Here is an 18483-nt window from a genome sequence, read left to right on the forward strand (position 1 = left end):
TGATAAATTGTAAGGAGATTACAGTATTACGTAAACAAGGGCATAAAATTCACTCATTTTTAGGTCAGGGAAGCTTTATTGCTACTGCTCTATTGAAGCAAATATTTTATGGACTAAAGCTCTTTTTTTTTTTTTAATATATTTTATTGATATTTTACAGAGAGGAAGGGAGAGGGACAGAGAGCTAGAAACATCGATGAGAGAGAAACATCGATCAGCTGCCTCCTGCACACCTCCCACTGGGGATGTGCCCACAACCAAGGTACATGCCCTTGACCGGAATCAAAACCGGGACCCTTCAGTCCGCAGGCCGACGCTCTATCCACTGAGCCAAACCGGTTTCGGCTAAAGCTCTTTTTTTAATTTGTTTTCAGTATCAGTATAACCTCTGCACAAGTAGAATTTAAAATGCTTTTTTATTAGACGATTCCTAAAGTACTACTTTGAGGCAATTGTTAAAATTACTAGTACAGTACAGTACAGAGATGAGTAGTTGGGACATAGGTACAGTATAAACTGTACCTATAAATGATGGTAAAAACTAATTTCCTTTGCTGAATGACTTTGTTGAAAATAATTCCAGGGTGTTTTGCTGGCAGTTCTTTTAGTCAGGCGAATTCTAAATTAACTCAGCTTGGGCCTTCACTATTAACTAAAACTTCGTTAATTAAATGCTAAGTGTAGATTTAAAAAAAATTTTGTCAAGTGATAGTCTTAAAAGTTTGTATGTACATATGTATTTATACATATTATATATATTTATTATGTGAATGTGTTTTCAGATATGATGTAAAATGTGTATCTTACCATAGGAAATGGTGTGAAAAATTTGAAAATTATCATACTCCTTAGGTCAAACTAACCTTGGACATTTTATGAGAGGTCCTCTAATTATTTTAAATATGTATACAGGTAATAGGAACACACTGTTACTATCTTTTTTTTTTTTAATCAGGATAACAGTAGTTAATTATGTCATGTACATTGAGAGAGCTTTTCAGTCAGTATGGTGGACTATTTTGGAGAATAAACCTTAAAATTTAAACAGTTGCAAGATTGAGTTTTCAGACCATTCTTTCTGTTGGCGTTTTCAAATAGTTTGACAGTAAAATTTACCTGAAAATTATTGTAGGTTGTAAGCCTACTGTGCTAAGTTGATGACTCACTATATGAATTAATTTTTGTAGTAGTGCAAACACTAAATATTTTATGCCTTATTTTCTTCCTAAATGTGTGACATTTGTGACTTAATTATTGGAAAACTTACAAGATTTGAAATGTTTAGAAATTATTTCTTAACATAAATTTAGGTATGGAATTGTGATACTGGCAGGCAAGTTCAAAAAGTGTCATGCTTCCAGTCTACTGTAAAGGTAAGATCATAAGCCAATATTTTACGGTAATAATTTTTTTGTCTGAGAAAAAACTGTTAGGTAAGTTTGATGAAATTACTTTTGTAGGTTAAAAAAATTATTTCTTCCTGCCCTAGCTGGTTTGGCTCAGTGGATAGAGCCTGTAATGATTCACATTACAGAAAAAAGGTTCTTAGACGCCTGCAGACCAAAGGTTCCCAGGTTCGATTCCGGCCAAGGGCACAAGCCCTGTTTGCGGGCTCGATCCCCCCCCCACCCCCAGTAGGGGACATGCAGGAGGCAGCCAATTAATGATTCTCTCTCATCATTGATGTTTCTCTCTCTCTCTCTCTCTCTCTCTCTCTTTCTTCCTCTCTGAAATCTATAAAAATATATTTTAAAAAATAATTTCTTCCACACATAGTTACAGTTATTTTATTCTTCTAAGATTAGATTTTTTGGAAGTATATATTTTAAATGCTAGAATGTTTGAATTTGAAGTTAGAGCAAACGATAAATCTCTTTAGCAAGATAAGGAAAAAGGTAATACCTAGTATGTTTTTAGTAAGTAATTCTAAAAAGAGGCAGTCCTTGCAGAATGACTCTATAGCAGTAGTTAGTATGTTTCTTCATACTTTGAAATAAAAACATGGAATCATTTGTCCCTCACACTCTGCCTTCTATAAAGTCATAAAGATAAGATATGTTTACAATAGCCAAGGTCTGGAAACAGCTCAGGTGCCCATCAGTAGATGAGTGGATAAAAAGTATGTCCATTTACACAATGGCATACTATGCAGCTGTAAAAAAAGAAGGAACTCTTACCCTTTGTGACAGCGTGGATGGACCTGGGAGCTGATTACACTAATTGAAATAAGCCAGTCAGAGAAAGACAAGTATCACATAATCTCACTTATATGTGGAATCTAATGAAAAAAATAAACTGACAAATAAGATAGGACCAGAGGCATGGATACATATAACAGACAACAGACTGACAGATCTCAGAAGGGAAGTGGGTGGGTGGGGAGACTGGAAGAGATTAACCAAAGAACACGTATGCATGTATGTATAGCCCATGGACACAGACAGTAATGTGGTGATGACTAATGGCAGGGCGGGCCTGAGTGGAGGGAAGGAAAGGGCAGGGAAAGGGGGACATCTGTAATAGTGTCAACAATAAAGAGAAATAATTAGTAGGATAAATTAGTCGTAAGAAAAAAGATGTCAGTTACTTAGTTCCAAAACAAAATTTTATGGGGCTAATTGGTTGCTACTATTAGGTTCATTCATTTTATAGTTATTAATTGTGGCTTATTACATGAAAGGAACTCTGCTACATGTTGGAGAAACAACCTTGGATAACACTTGGTTACTTTGATTCCTATAGAAGAAATTACCTTAAATGTTCTCAGAAATGTGTCTCTCAATAATGTGAGCAAGTTTGGAGAAAGTTGCTAGTAAAATGAGATAATGTTTTCTCTTGCTTTAAAGATAACTGATCTCTAAATTGGAGCCAACACTTAAGAAAAAAAAAAAAGGAAAAAGAATTGCTGTGTGCCAATTGTCATTGTATATCATTTTTTTCCTGAAAGGCAGTATCTCTGGTAGCCATCTCATGCTACTATGCTCTTCTAATTACCGTGTTTCCCCGAAAATAAGACCTATTTACAGGTTTCCTTCTGAGTGAAATATAAGGCATCCCCCGAAAATAAGGCCCCAGGCTCTGTCTCAGAATGAAAATTAATTTACCGTAAACTGGTCGCTAGGGCCGCCCCGACTGGCATCTAGCAACCAGTGACGTTACGCGGAGTCCTGACGTCACTGCTGTGTGGAGGCGGAGCGGAGGTCTGAGTGAGCGGTGAGCGCGGGGCGGGAGAGAGGAGGAGACTTTCACAGATGCGTGTAGAAGAACAGGAGGATTAGAGCGGACGGGACGCAGTGAAGGTGGTGAGTGCTGGTCTGTCTCTGGTGACACTACCTGATGCTCGCAGCCGCCTTCATGATGACTGAAGGTTCTCAGTCAGTGGCAGACCCTGCTCCAGCCCAGATCCAGGCCCCAGCAAGCCCAGTGACAGTCCCCAGGCAGGCCCCAGGGGGTAAATGTCTGATAAAGGGGTAGGGGGGATGTCTGGTGAAGTTGTTCAGTGGCTCGGGGTGGGGGGAGGGGGAACACTTAAAATGACACAGGAGGATCAGAGGGGGCAATCAAAATGACACAGGAGGATCAGAGGGGACAGTCAAAATGACACAGGAGGATCAGAGGGGACAATCAAAATGACACAGGAGGATCAAAAGGGGTTACTAAAATGGTAATCCCCCCTCTGATTCTCCTGTGCCATTTTGATTGCCCCCTCTGATCCCCCCTGTGTCATTTTGCGTGATCCCCCTCCCCCCACCTTGATACCCCAATTCCTTTTTTTTCACCCCTACGGTAGAAATGAGCGCAAAAAGAAAAAGCTACTCCGTGGAGTACAAGAAAGGAATCGTGGAAGACTCTTGGGGCCAAAATCTTACTGCTTTCTGCAAAGAGAAGATGTTGAGTATCCGATTGGTCTGAAAATGGTGAGCAGAGTATGGTAACCTCATTGAACAAGTGGACAAGGGAAATGCTAAAAAGTGCAAGTGTGGATCAGGTCGGCAACCATTATTTTCCAAGCTGGAAGACCTGATCTGTGAATGGGTTGTTGACAGGAGAGCAAAGGCTTTGGTTGTGAATAGGGCTCAGATTCAAGAATTTTCCCTTGCAATGGCACCACAGTTTGACATAGCCCCCGAAGACTTCAAAGCATCACAACACTGGCTGGATAATTTCCTTCAGCAAAGTGAACTGTCTTTAAGAAGATCTACAACATTGTTTAGGTTGGAAGATACTCAGGTTATTAAGTGAGCACTTGCATTCAAGTCCTTTATTGATGATGCTGACTTCTCTAAATACAATCTTTCCAACATGATTGCTATGGATGAAACTGCAGTGTTTATGGGCCAATCATCTCAAACAACAATTGAACAGCGGGGTGCCTCTTTGGCGTACATTCCCTCCACTGCTTACGAAAGTGCACGTGTTTCCTGTATTTTGGCAATTCGTCTGGATGGCACTAAAATTTCACCTTTAATCATTTCTAAGGGCAAGAAGGAAAAGTTATAAGGAAGTGAGTCGATTTAATGCTGCCGCTTGTTATGCGAGGGAGCCAAAGAGGTCTGCTAGTGTGGGATGTAGCCAGCACTCACCGCGCTAAAGACATGAAGACATTTCTTCACGAAAGAAAAATAGATCAGATAATGATTCCCGCAGGAATGACGGCCTATCTCCAGACTCTTGATATTGCAATAAACAAGCCATTCAAAGACAATTTGTGCATGGAAATTAATGACTACATTGAAAATAGAATGGAGAGAAATCAGCGTGGAAACTTTGTGAAACCTAAACTGCAAGAAGTTGTGACTTGGGTGAAGAATTCATGGGAGAAAATCACTGACAGTTGCATTGCAAATGCACTGCGAGCAGGCTACCTTGACAAGAAGTACTCATTTAAAGACAGTGCTATTGCTAAACATGAGAGATTTGGTCCACTGATTCTGAAAGAAATGGAGTCACAAGAAATTCACCAGGAAATTCAGGAATTGGATTGTTATGATGATGTTCCAGAAGATGATGCCATGATTGTCATTGAATAAATGAGTAAATTCTTGATACTGTAGGATTCACAGTTTGTCTGGTTTGTGTTGACAACTACCGTACTACCGTACCGTATACAGGTAATAAATTTCCTTTATTTTCATTTAACAATAAATGTGTACCGTATTCCTCTTCATGGAAAAATAAGACATCCCCTGAAAATAAGACCTAGCATGTCTTTGGGGGCAAAAATTAATATAAGACACTGTCTTATTTTCGGGGAAACACGGTATCAATTTAGTAAAGTTTATGGGGAAGAAAGTGCCATTTACTGTATGCTGTATCCAGTTTAACAATGTACTGTCTTTGAAGAAGCCATTTAAGTATTGACTTCATCAAATCTCTATGCTTTATGTGATCTGAAAGATGCCTCCTTTAAATTCCTTAAAAAATACTCTTGTTTTCTGTTTGAGCTCATTAGGTTTCAAATGAAACACATGAATTGAAGGAACAGGGAAAGAGAAAAAATTTAGTGTATTGGGGAAATTCCTTTGGTGAGCTATTTCATGAACTGTTTAATAAAAAGTGTCCAATTCCAGCATGGTGAAAGTACTTTATAAGGGCTTTTACTGTAATGTGAATCAGCTAGACCAGTGATCAGCAAACTCATTAGTCATCAGAGCCAAATATCAACAGTACAATGATTGAAATTTCTTTTGAGAGCCAAATTTTTAAAACTTCTAACGCCACTTCTTCAAAATAGACTTGCCCAGGCCGTGGTATTTTGTGGAAGAGCCACACTCAAGGGGCCAAAGAGCCGCATGTAGCTCGCGAGCCCCAGTTTGTTGACCACGAGCTAGACAGTTGTATTTACTCCTATAATCCAGTTTCACATTAAAAATTGTTAAAAATAGCATTTTACTCATTTTAGTTCAATGGTTAAAATTGTTTTTGAGCATAATTTATTAAAAAAATTAGGATCCCTAATATATATAAGAAATACTGTTTTATATTTTTTGAACTAGTAAACTTTTTATTAAGGTTGGTATTACCAAGGAGATGGTGAAATTGGCATTTTAATTGCTGTGGAGGGTATAACTTGATATGCTCTTCTGGAAGGTAGTTTGGCATTATGAATGAATCTAAAAAAAAAAAAAAAAAAAGATTACATGAATTGACCCAGTGATTCAACTTCTAGAAAACTCTTTAAAGAAAATAATAAACGTGGGCAGAGATTTATGAACAGAAGTGTATATTGCAAATATATTTTATAGATGGACGATTGGCAGTATCCTAAACGTCCTAAAGGAAAATAGTTAAATTATGGTAGATATAGATGCTAAAAATGGTATTTCAAAAGAATACACAAAGCGTTTGGAAAATTCTAATAAGATGTTGAGTAACAAAAGCAGTAAATGAAAACTAAATCTGGTAATGAATAAAAAGGCTTATATACCATGACCACGTGAGATTTATCATAAAATATGAGTTTAGTTTAACATTTGAATATTCAATCAATGTAATATACCTTCTATACTAATAAAAGGGTAATATGCTAATTAGACCGGGAGACCTTTCGGGAGACCTTCTGGACAAAGCCATGGTGGCAGGGCCGAGGCAGAGGCAGTTAGGGGCAATCAGGCCAGGAGGGGAGGGCAGTTGGGGGTGAGCAGGGCGGCAGTGGGGGGCAGTTGGGGGTGATCAGGCCAGCGGGGGGACAGTTGGGGACGATCAGGCCAGCAAGGGTGGGCAGTTGGGGGCGAGAAGGCTGGCAGGCAGAGTGGTTAGGGGTGATCAGGCAGGCAGGCAGGTGAGCAGTTAGGAGCCAGCAGTCCTGGATTGTGAGGGGATGTCTGACTGCCATTTTAGGATCGGGCCTAAACTGGCAGTCGGACATCCCTTGAGGGGTTCTAGATTGGAGAGGGTGCAGGCCAGGCTGAGGGACACCTACTCCTCCCTGTGCATGAATTTCGTGCACTGGACCACTAGTCCTATATAATAAAAGGCTAATATGCAAATTGACCAAATGGTGGAACCACTGGTCGCTATGATGCTCACTGACCACCAGGGGGCAGGCGCTCAGCCAGAAGCCGGGCTCACAGCTGGCAAGTGCAACGGCGGTGGCGGGAGCCTCTTTTGCCTCCACAGCAGTCCGACAACCCCCAAGGGCTCCCGGACTGCGAGAGGACGCAGGCCAGGGCCGAAGACCCCCCGCCCCCCACGAGTGCATGAATTTTGTGCACGGGCCTCTAGTAGTAAGAATAAAGGACAAAAAACATGGTCATCTCAATAGATGTAGAAAAAGCATTTGACAGACTCCCAACACCTCAAGATAAAAGTATAGTACTCAATAAACTAGGAATAGGTGAGAACTTCCTCAACCTGATGAAGGGCATCTATGAAAGCCCCACAGCTAACATTGTATTAATGGTGAATGACTGACTGAATACTTTCCCCCTGAGATCAGGAACAAAGAAGGATGTCTACTCTTGGCATTTCTATTTAATGTTGTACTGGAGGTTCTGACCCAGGGCAATTAGGCAATAAAAGAGAAAAGGCATCCACATTGGAAAGGAATACATAAAACTATATAGAAAAAAATAACTATATAGAAAATTCTATATCAATAGCAAATCTATTAGAACTAAAAATGGATTTAGCAAAATTTCAGGATACAATTCAGTATACAAAATTAATTGTATTTCTGTATACTAGCAGTGAACATTTAAAAATAAAATTAAGAAAACAATTCGTTTATAGTAACATCCAAAAGAACAATATGCTTAGAAATAAATTTAAAGAAGTAATAGGTGACTTGTACACCAAAAGCTACAAAACATTGTTGAAAGAAACTAAAGTAAATCTAAGTAAGTGAAAAGACATTCCATATTCATGGATCAGATTTAATATGGTTAAGATTGCAGTACTACCCTATCTACATATTGGAAACAATCTCTACCAAAATCCTAACAAGGTGTTTTTTCCCTATGTTCTTGTTTTTGTTTGCAGAAATTGATATAGAAGTGCAGGGGACCCTAAAATAGCTAGAACAGTCCTGAAAAGAAATAACAAAGTTGCAAGATGCAAGCTTCCCAATTTGAAAATTTACTACAAAACTGTAGTAATCAAGATAGTGTGGTACGGGCATAAGGATAGATATACAGTTCAATGGAATAGACTTGAGAGTCTAGAAATAAAATCTCATATATGTGGTCAATTGATTTTTGACAAGGGTTTTAAGACCCTTTAATAAGAGAAAGAATAGTCCTCTCAGCAATAATGCTGGGTCAACTTGATATCCTCATATGAAATAATGAAATTGGATCCCTACTTCATGCCCTATCCAAAAATTAATTTAAAATGGATCAAAGACAAAAATGTAAGAGCAGAAACTATGAAACTCTTAGAAGAAATATAGGAGTAAATCTTTGTGATCTTAGATATGCTAGCAAAACCATAGCAACAGAAGAAAAAATGATAAATTGGACTTAATAAAAATGAAAAGCTTTTATGCTTAAAAAACATCATCAAGAAAGTGAAAGTCAACCCACAGAATGAGAGAAGATATTTGCAAATCATATATCTGATAAGGAACATGTATGCTGAATACATAAAGAACTCTTACAACTCAGCAATAAAAGACAACCCAATTAAAAATAGACAAAGAATTTGAAAGACATTTTTCCAAGGAAGGCATGCAAATGGTCAATAAGCACATGAAAAGAAGCTCAGCATCATTGTATATTAGAGAAATGTAAGCCAAAACCATAATGTGATACTATTTTGCATACACTAGAGGGGTAATACCTAAAAGACAGGTAATAAGTGTTGATAAGGATGTAGAGAAATGGAACCCTTATACATTGCTGGTGGAATTGTAAAAGGGTATACCCTCCTTGGAAAATAGTTTGACAGCTCATAAGTGTTAAATAGAGTTGTCATTTGACCCAGAAATTTCATTCTTAGATATTCCCAGGAGAAACGAAAATGTGTGTCCATACAAAAACATGTACATGAGTTCTCATAGCAATAGTCATAATAGCCCAAAAGTGGAAACAACCTGAAGGTCCATTAACTGGTGAAAGGATCAAATATGGTATATTCATACAGTAGAATAGTATTTGGTAATAAAAAGGAATAAAAGTACTGGTACAAAAATTTGACAAGCTGATCCTAAAATTCATATAGAAGTAGGGTAGGACCCCTTGAAATATAAACTGCGTTGATTATTTTCAACCTTTATTATTCCAGCAGTTTTAAAAGCAATCCTACCCTATGCCAGGCAGAACCTTATCCTTTTTGTTTTTATTCTTCTCACTTGTTCTTGCCCTTGTGCTCACTTGAGTCAGTGGATGAGGAAAGTGCTTTTAAAAGTGTGGACTTTAAAGTACCATTCTACCTAATAAAGAGGGAATATGCTAATTGACCCTCACACCATCGCAAAGATGGCGGCACCCACAGCCAATAGGAGGGAATATGCTAATTGATTGCCACACTCTCAGAGATGGTGGCACCCACAGCCAATGAGGGGATATGCTAATTGACTGCCCCACCCTCAAAGATGGCAGCACCCACAGCCACAAGATGGTGGCACCCAACCCAGTCCCCTCAGCCCCGTTGGGGCGGCAGGTGTGCGGCAAGGCTGGGCCCACCCTGCGCGCCTGCCTCCAGAGTCCCCCAGTCCCCTCAACCCCCCAGCCGCCCAGGGCCGGCCCGAGGTGCAGGCAAGCCTTGGATGGCGGCTGCCCAGCCGCCCAGGGCCGCCTGAGGCTCAGGTAACCAGGGCTGGTTGAGGCTTGCACTGCCGGCAGTGGCAGCAGCAGAGGTGTGATGGGGCATACCCTTCCCCTGATTGCCAGGTCGCCTCCCGCCCCTGAGGGCTCCCGGACTGTGACAGGGCAGGACAGGCTGAGGGATCCCCCCCCCCACCCCCAGTGCATGAATTTTCATGCACCGGGCCTCTAGTTAAAGATAAAGGACTTCTACAGACCTTGAAATACTTTCAGTATTTATGATATTTATGATATTAATTTGAAGATACATAAAAACTAAGGCCATATTTTCAGTTTTATTTTAAAAAGCAGCTTATTTTAAGCCTTGTGTATTGTCTATTATTAAATAACAAATTACCTCAAAACTTAGTTGCTTAAAACAAATATCTCACAGTGTTTGTGGTCAGGAATAGAGAGCAGTGTAGCTGGATAGTTCTGACTCAGTGTTCCATGATGTTGTCATCTGAAGGCTTGCCTGGATTTGGAGGTTCCTACGGACTCACATACTTGGGAAGTGTTGGTGGTTGTACAAAGGCTTCACTTTCTTGCCAGGGGGGGTCTTTCTCCATGTGGCTGCTTGTGTGTGTTTGCCCTAGAGAGAGAGATCTAAGAGATAGCAAGGAGGAAACCACCATGTGTCTCATGCCTTTATAAGTCACACACTACTTTCTGCCACATTCTATTCATTAGAAGCTAGTCACTTAGTAGAGCCCACATTCAAGTGGAGGGTAATTAAGCTTCACCTTTTGAAGGAAAGGGTATCAAAGAATCTGGGACATATTTTAAAACCTCCAATGAATGCATGAACTTCTAAACTTACATATATTTCTCATAAATTTTGCAGTGTTTAACTGTTCTTCAGAGACTAGATGTTTGGCTGTCTGGTGGAAATGACCTATGTGTGTGGAACCGAAAATTAGATCTCCTATGTAAGACTAGTCACCTCTCTGATACAGGTAAAAAACAAAGTAAGGTAATTGTGAACCATGAGTGGCAGACTCTAAAAGACACAGTGAATCTTCAAAGAGACTTTCCATGAGCAAAGGGGGGCGGGGGCGGTACTTTTCTTTGCAGTTCTGAATATAACATGTAGCCATATTCTCCAGGTTGGTTAAGGGTTGTGTAAAATATATATTCATCCCAAATTGGAAGGAGAAGATTCCCCTCCTTTTGGCTTCCTCATCCCTTCTAACAGAATTTCTCAAAGTGGTTAAGAAAAACCTTTTAATAAATGATCATCAAACTCTAAACAGAGTTTCATGAGCATGTTGATACCTGAAAGCACTTTTGTGGCTTTACAATAGCACTTTAAAAAATTTTTTTGGATCACTTCTCTTTCAATAGATTTCTAAGGATGACCTCATTTTACATTTGGTTTTACTAAAAAGTTTATTCATGAGTAAACTTACTAACAAAATTCTATTTTCTCAGAATTCTGTTGACAGACATTTTTTGTTTTAACAGAAAAAAAAATCAATTTTGACTTCTATAGATACCAAGGATTGTAAAGAATAAAATTAAAATTTATTCAGAGTAAAAACATTTAAGTATAAATGAGTACATTTAAATGACAGTAACCTTGAAGTTATGTGATACACAATTAACTATTTCTGTTCTGAAAGTAATCACATGAACCCATTGACATCTTAAAGGTAGTAGGAGCTCCATGAATTGAATATATAGTTCATAATTGAAATTAGCTTATTTCTACATAGGTATTATAAAAATAGAGGCCCAATGCATGAAGATTCATGCAAGAATGGGCCTTCCTTCCCCTGGCTGCCGGCACTGCCTTCGCTCCAGCCCAGAGCTGCCTTTCTGCCTTCCCATGCTGCCCAGAGGCCTGGAGCAGCTGGGGTGGTGCGGAACGCCTGCGTCATCACCATGGCGATGATGCAAGCATCCCGCCCTGCCCCTGGCTGCTCAGTGCCTGTGTATGCAAATTAACACATCTTTGTTGGGTTAATTTGCATACTCCTGATTGGCTGGTGGGTGTCATGAAAGTATGGTCAATTAGCATGTTACTCTTTTATTAGGTAGATATCATGAAAATAATGTGATATTGTAGCAAAATTAAATCCATACCTTATTAGGATTTACAATTTAACCTTTCAAGTCAACATTTGACCACTAGTAATCTTGTTTGAATCTAGAATGTATTTTTATTTACTATTATCATGAATTATATCTCTTTATTTACATGTACATATTTCTTACATTAGCCTGTGGTCATATGTGAATTTTACTCCATGAATAATTAGTACAGACATACCTTGGAGATAGTGCAGGTTTGGTTCCAAACTACCACAGTAAAGTGAATATTTTAATAAAGTGAGTCATGATTTTTTTGGTTTTCTAGTACATATTAAAGTTACACTATAGTGTAGTCTATTAACTGTACAATAGCAGTCTGTCTAAAAAATGTATATAACTTAATTAAAAATATTTTATTGGTAAAAAATGCTAGCCATTATCTAGGTCTTCAGTGAATCAATCTTTTTTGATTGTAGAGGGTCTGACCTCAACATTGAAGGCTACTGATTGATCAGGTTGGTAGTAGCTGAAGGTTGGAGTAGCTATGGCAATCTTTAAAAATAAGACAACAGCCAAAACCGGTTTGGCTCAGTGGATAGAGCGTCGGCCTGTGGACTGAAAGGTCCCAGGTTCGATTCCGGTCAAGGGCACGTAACTTGGTTGCGGGCACATCCCCAGTAGAGGGTGTGCAAGAGGCAGCTGATCGATGTTTCTCTCTCATCGATGTTTCTAACTCTCTATCCCTCTTCCTTCCTCTCTGTAAAAAATCAATAAAATATATTAAAAAAAAAAATAAAAAAAATAAATAAAAATAAGACAACAATGAAATTTGCCTCACCAATTGACTCGTTTTGTGAACGATTTCTCTGTAGCACACAATGTTGTTTGATAGCATTTTATTTACAGTAGAACTTCTTTCAAAATGGGAGTCAATCCTCTCAAGTTCTGCCAACACGTTATCAACTACCAGGTGTACCGGTTAATAATGAGGATTTTTTTTCAATAGATGGAGTTACACATATGTTGATATATATGCGATTTGATATGTATGCTATTTTGTTATATTGACAACAAGCTTCAAAACTTCATAAGTCAAATTTTGTGAAGGTGTTACCATCATAGATATTTTTATGCTTAAAAATGTCAAATTTCATGCCAAAAAAGCATTTGCGGAAAGTTTTAATTCATTATTTTGAAGGAAAGTGCTGCTGAAAGTTATCATATACTTCGAGAGCTTATGGTGAACATGCTCCATCTCAAGATACTTGTGAACACTGGTTTAAAAGCTTTAAAAGTGATGATTTCAATGTGAAAGACAAAGAACAACCAGGTCAACCGAAAAAGTTTGAAGACCAACATTTACAAGCATTATTGGATGAAGATGAGTGTCAAACTCAAAAACAACTTGCAGAAAGATTAAACGTTGCCAGCAAACAATTTCCGATAATTTATAAGCAATGGGAACGATTTTAAAGGAAAATGGGTGCCACATCAACTGAACGAAAGACAAATGGAAAACCGAAAAGTCATCAGTAAAATGTTGCTTCAACAGCACGAAAGAAAGTCTTTTTTGCATCGAACTGTGACTGGTGATGAAAAGTGGATTTATTTTGAGAATCCCAAATGCACAAAATCAAGGGTTGATCCAAGTCAATCATCAACATTGACTGCAAGGCCAAATCGCTTCAGAAAGAAGACAATGCTCTGTGTTTGGTGGGATCAGGAAGGTGTGGTGTATTATGAGCTTCTAAAACCAGGTGAAACGGTTAATACTGATCGCTACCGACAACAAATAATCAATTTGAACCACGCTTTGATCGTGAAACGACCAGAATGTGCCAGAAGACACGGCAAAGTAATTTTGCTTCATGATGACACACCATCACACACTCCAAAGCCAGTTAAAGACACGTTAAAAGATCTTGCCTGGGAAGTATTAACCCACCCGCCATATTCACCAGACCTTGCTTTTTCAGATTACCACTTGTTTCGATCGATGGCACAGGCACTCTCTGATCAGCACTTCAAAATGTATGAAGAAGTGGAAAATTTGGTCTCTGAATGGTTTGCCTCAAACAAGGAAAGTTCTATTGGGACGGTATATACAAATTCCATGAAAGATGGTGGAAATGTGTAGCTAGTGATGTACATTACTTAGAATAAAGCACTTTTGATGTTTCTCTTGAAGTTATCGTGTTTTCTTTGATTACAAAATCCACCATTATTAACCGGTATACCTAGTAATTCTAGATCTCTTGTTATTTCTGCCACATCTGTAGTTACTTCTTCCATTGAAGTCTTGAACCACTCAGTTGTTTATGAGGGTTGGAATCAGCTTCTTCCAAACTCCTGTTAATGTTGATATTTTGACCTCTTCCCATGAATCATGAATGTTGTTAGTGGCATCTAGAATGGTGCATCCTTCCCTGAAGATTTTCAATTTATTTTGCCCAGATCCATAAAAGGAATTACTAGCTACGGCAGCTGTAGTCTTACAAAATGTATTTCCTAACTAATAAGATTTGAAAGTCCAAATTACTCCTTGATCCATGGTCTGCAGATGGATGTTGTGTTAGCAACCATGAAAACAATATTAATCTTGTACATCTTCCATCAGAGTTCTTGGTTACCAGGTGCATTGTCAATGAGCAGTTATATTTTTTCTAGGTCTCAACAGTGGGCTTAGAATATTCAGTAAACCATGTGGTAAATAGATGTGCTGTCATCCAGTCTTTGTTGTTACATTTATGGAGCACTAGCAGAGTAGATTTAGTATAATTCTTAAGGGCCCTAGAATTTTCAGAATGGTAAATGAACTGTGGCTTCAACTTCAACTAACTCATCAGCTGTGTTAGTCCCTAACAAGAGACTCAGCTAGTCCCTCTCTAGCCATGAAAGTACTAGATGGCATCTTCCAAAAGAGGCTGTTTCATCTGCATTGCAAATCTGTTTAATAACCACCTTCATTAGATCTTCTGGATAACTTGCTGCAGCTTCTACATCAGCACTTGTTGCTTCACCTTGTATTTAATATTTTTTAAATATTTTTTTTTATTGATTTCAGAGAGGAAGGGAGAGGGAGAGAGAGAGAGGAACATAAGTGATGAGAGAGAATCATTGATCTGCTGCCTCTGGGGATCGAGCCTGCAACCTGGGCAGGTGCCTGACAGGGAATTGAACCATTACGTCCTGGTTCATAGGTCGATGCTCAACCACTGAGCCATGCCAGCTGGGCATACTTCTGAATTACTGAGTTTGTATTATTTTCACTTCATAAATAATTTGATAAAAAATTTTTAATGAAGTTTTCCACATCTAGAATTCTTTTCTTCCTAACCCTCCATGTGCTCTCCTGTCTCTTTTACTTTTTTATATTGACTGCTAATTCCTTCCTTTTGCCCTCCTCTACAAACACTTCTTCTTCCTTGAACTTGGGAAATGCATAAAATACTGTTAAACCTATGTGGAGAAAAGAGTTTAGAGAGACTTACTCTCCAAACTACAAGAGTCTTTTGATGGGTGAGAAGGTAAAGTAAATGAGTATAATATTTTCCAAATTTGAATATATGTTATAAATTACTTTTATATAAATTACATATATTTCATACTGGAAAATTAACTTTAATAGTTTTGTTTTTTTTGCCTGCACATGTGGTGATTCTGAATTTAATACTTCAATTCTTTAAGTCTTACTGACAAAAGTAATAATTATTACATGTGTTACAGAAATTAGCATATGTTATAGAAGTTATAGTTATACTAAAATCATTTAATGATTTAGCTATAAAAAGTTACTGAGAACTCTATATTTAAATAATAAGTGAGCCTGACCAGCGTGGCTCAGTGGTTGAGTGTCGACCTATGAACCAGGAGGTCACGGTTCGATTTCCGGTCAGGGCACATGCCCGGATTGCAGGCTCGATTCCCCAGGGTGGGGCTTGCAGGATGCAGCTGATCAATGATTCTCTATCATCATTGGTGTTTCTATCTCTCTCCCTTTCCATTCCTCTCTGAAATAAATAAAAATATATATTTTAAATAATAAGTGAAAAATGGTGGAATGTTGAATCTGATTAATTCAATTTTGTAAATATTAATTAAAAACATGTTATTTAAAATTCCCTTTCTTAGCTGTTGACTGTTGGCTAACTCATTTACTGCCAGGGAACCCACTCAGGATTCTTAAATTTAAATTAAGGAAAATGCCAATTTTATATCTCCTTTGAGCTAAATATATTGTAAATGATGAGGGTGATTATCTTAAGGGATCCCTGGTAAATAGTTTACTATAATGTGCAAAGAATATATCCTACCCTTAATAGATCAATAGTCTTCCAAAGGCCTCACCAATTTTTCAGAAAATCATTTTCTGTGTATAACCAAGCAAGTGTGATACAGAAAATTGTGTGTGCTTTATTGTGACCACTCCCTTTATTGTAAATGACTGACATAAAACTAAGAATGCTTTTGTTTTTTATGTAACCATGAAGAAAATAATTTTACCTTTGTTTTATATTTTTGAAGGGATTAGTGCTTTGATTGAAATACCTAAGAACTGTGTTGTGGCGGCAGTTGGCAAAGAACTGAGTGAGTATGACTCTTTTTTTCTTCTATTTTTTTTTTTTTTTAAATTTTAAACTAGAACTTGTATACACATTTTGTAAAGACTAGTTAATATTTCATTTAAGGAACATCTGCCCCTGCCCGAGTCTTGGCCTCCTGGGATTGTTGAAGTGATATGGAGACCTAGACATTTTCATGATATTAAGTCAGTTTTTGTCCTACCCTTGTTCTAACATAGCCAAGTGGGGCAGCTAACCTCACTCCTCTTATGCCAGAGAAGGCCTTAGATCCCATATTCCTCTCTGTTGCTGATCTGTACACATACTAGTACACTTATTTGACAAAAATTAACCACATAGAACAACTGTCAACACTTTGGCAACTAAAAACTTGAGTTGGGAGGGTCAAAGGAGGATTATTTGGGGAATTCACTAAGGTGGAAACTGTGGAGTTTTTGCCTCAGGAAGCCAGAATGGGGCCCATTATCTTTGGGGGAGTTTATGCCACTTCTCTGAGAGTAGTGAAATAGCAGAGGAAGGAGTAGGTAGCAGAGGCCTTTTGTAAATGTATTAATTAAGTATGAACATCTGAAGGCCACTTTCTTAGCTTGACTATTAGCTAACCCATTTACTGTCAGGGAGCCTACAGTGAAGAAAGCCTTTTGTGCTCACTGCTTTGTGAATGGAATTTGGGTGCCAGAATTCATAGAGTAAACATACTTCTTAAAAGCTGCTGCTTTCTTGCCCAGGGGGCATTTGGTATTGCTTGTGCTACTTCTTCTGGAGACCAGCCTTGAAATTTGCTGTGTCTATCAGTTGGCATGTTTGCAAAACCCAATGAGACGTGAACTCACTGGTTCTCAAACTTGAGTGTGCATTAGAATGACCTGACTGGGCTTGTTACAAACACAAATTACTGGGCTTTACCTCCCAGAGTTTCTAATTCAACTAGAGGGCCGGTGCATGAAAATCGTGCACTGGAGGGGGGTGTCCCTCAGTAGAGCCTGCGCCTTCTCGCAGTCCGGGAGCCCTCGGGGGATGTCCGACTGCCGCCACCACTGCTGTGCTCTGCCAGGCGTGAGCCTGGCTTCTGGCTGAGTGGCGCTCTCTCTGTGGGAGCACTGACCACCAGGGGGCAGCTCCTGCGTTGAGCATCTGCCCTCTGGTGGTCAGTGCGCGTCATAGCGACTGGTCGTTCCACCCTTCGTTCGATTTGCATATTAGCCTTTTATTATATAGGATAAGTCTAGACTGGGGCCTGAGCTTTGCATTTCTAACAGGTTCCTATCTCACTTGTGTTGCTCTACTCAGGCTCTCATCACCTTTCTTACCTAAGAATGTTGCATTAAGTCTCCTACTTGCCTTTCTTCCTCTACTTTAGTGCTTGTCGAATGCCTTCTGTTCTCATATATATATTCTTCAGTAGATGCTAGAGGGATCTATCTAAAATGCAGACTACTCTCCTGCTTAAAGGCTTCGGTGGCTTCCTAAAGCAGTCATTTCTAGACTCAAATTTCTGACTAGTACAAAAGTTTAGATTTTTGGAGCTCACCATAGAGTTGCCAGATTTTTATTTTGCTTAGTAAAACTAATAAGAACAAAAAACAAGCTATCATTTACCACCTTCATTTTGTGAAAATTACTTTTTAACAACAAAGTATGAAGAACATGATCTCAGAAAGAAGTAATAGGACTTTAAATTGAATATATTTACTTTCATGTGGCCCTTATTTTTTCTTATTTTTGCCCCAGATGAATAAAATCTTTGCCCTAGAGCAGCAGTCGCCAAACTTTCAGACCTCACGGACCACCAGTGGTCCGAGGACCACAGGTTGGCGACCGCTGCCCTAGAGGACTAGTATAAGTTCATCACTACCCTGCAGGATAAAGTGCAAACTTTTCAACATATATCAGGCCTGCCAATGCCTTTCTCCTCCTATATCTCTCTGTCTTGTCAGTACTGAATTGCCTGGGATTCCCCCACCTAAGGTGTTTCCCACCTTTATGCCTTTATTTCTGCATCACTCTGTATCAGATTTATCCTCCTACTCATTGTCCTCTTTGATCCCGCTAATTCCTACTTACTCTTTAAGAGCACAGCTCCAGTATCTTTTGAGGAAGAAGGCTTGCTTACCTAATACCAC

The 18483-nt window shown here is 38.8% G+C and overlaps 1 protein-coding gene across 2 annotated transcripts in view; it reads left to right on the plus strand.

Moving 5' to 3' along the window:
- WDR41 (WD repeat domain 41) overlaps positions 1 to 18483 on the plus strand; it is a 62012-nt gene that overhangs the window by 20226 nt on the left and 23303 nt on the right. For both annotated transcript variants that reach the window (XM_080680282.1, XM_080680283.1), the window contains exons 5-7: positions 1311 to 1373; positions 10588 to 10699; positions 16302 to 16364. In XM_080680282.1, the coding sequence (XP_080536408.1) occupies positions 1311 to 1373; positions 10588 to 10699; positions 16302 to 16364 (238 nt within the window). The remainder of the gene's footprint in view (positions 1 to 1310; positions 1374 to 10587; positions 10700 to 16301; positions 16365 to 18483) is intronic.

This window comes from Plecotus auritus, assembly GCF_963455305.1.
Source record: "Plecotus auritus genome assembly, chromosome: 7".
In the NCBI taxonomy this organism is placed as follows: domain Eukaryota; kingdom Metazoa; phylum Chordata; class Mammalia; order Chiroptera; family Vespertilionidae; genus Plecotus; species Plecotus auritus.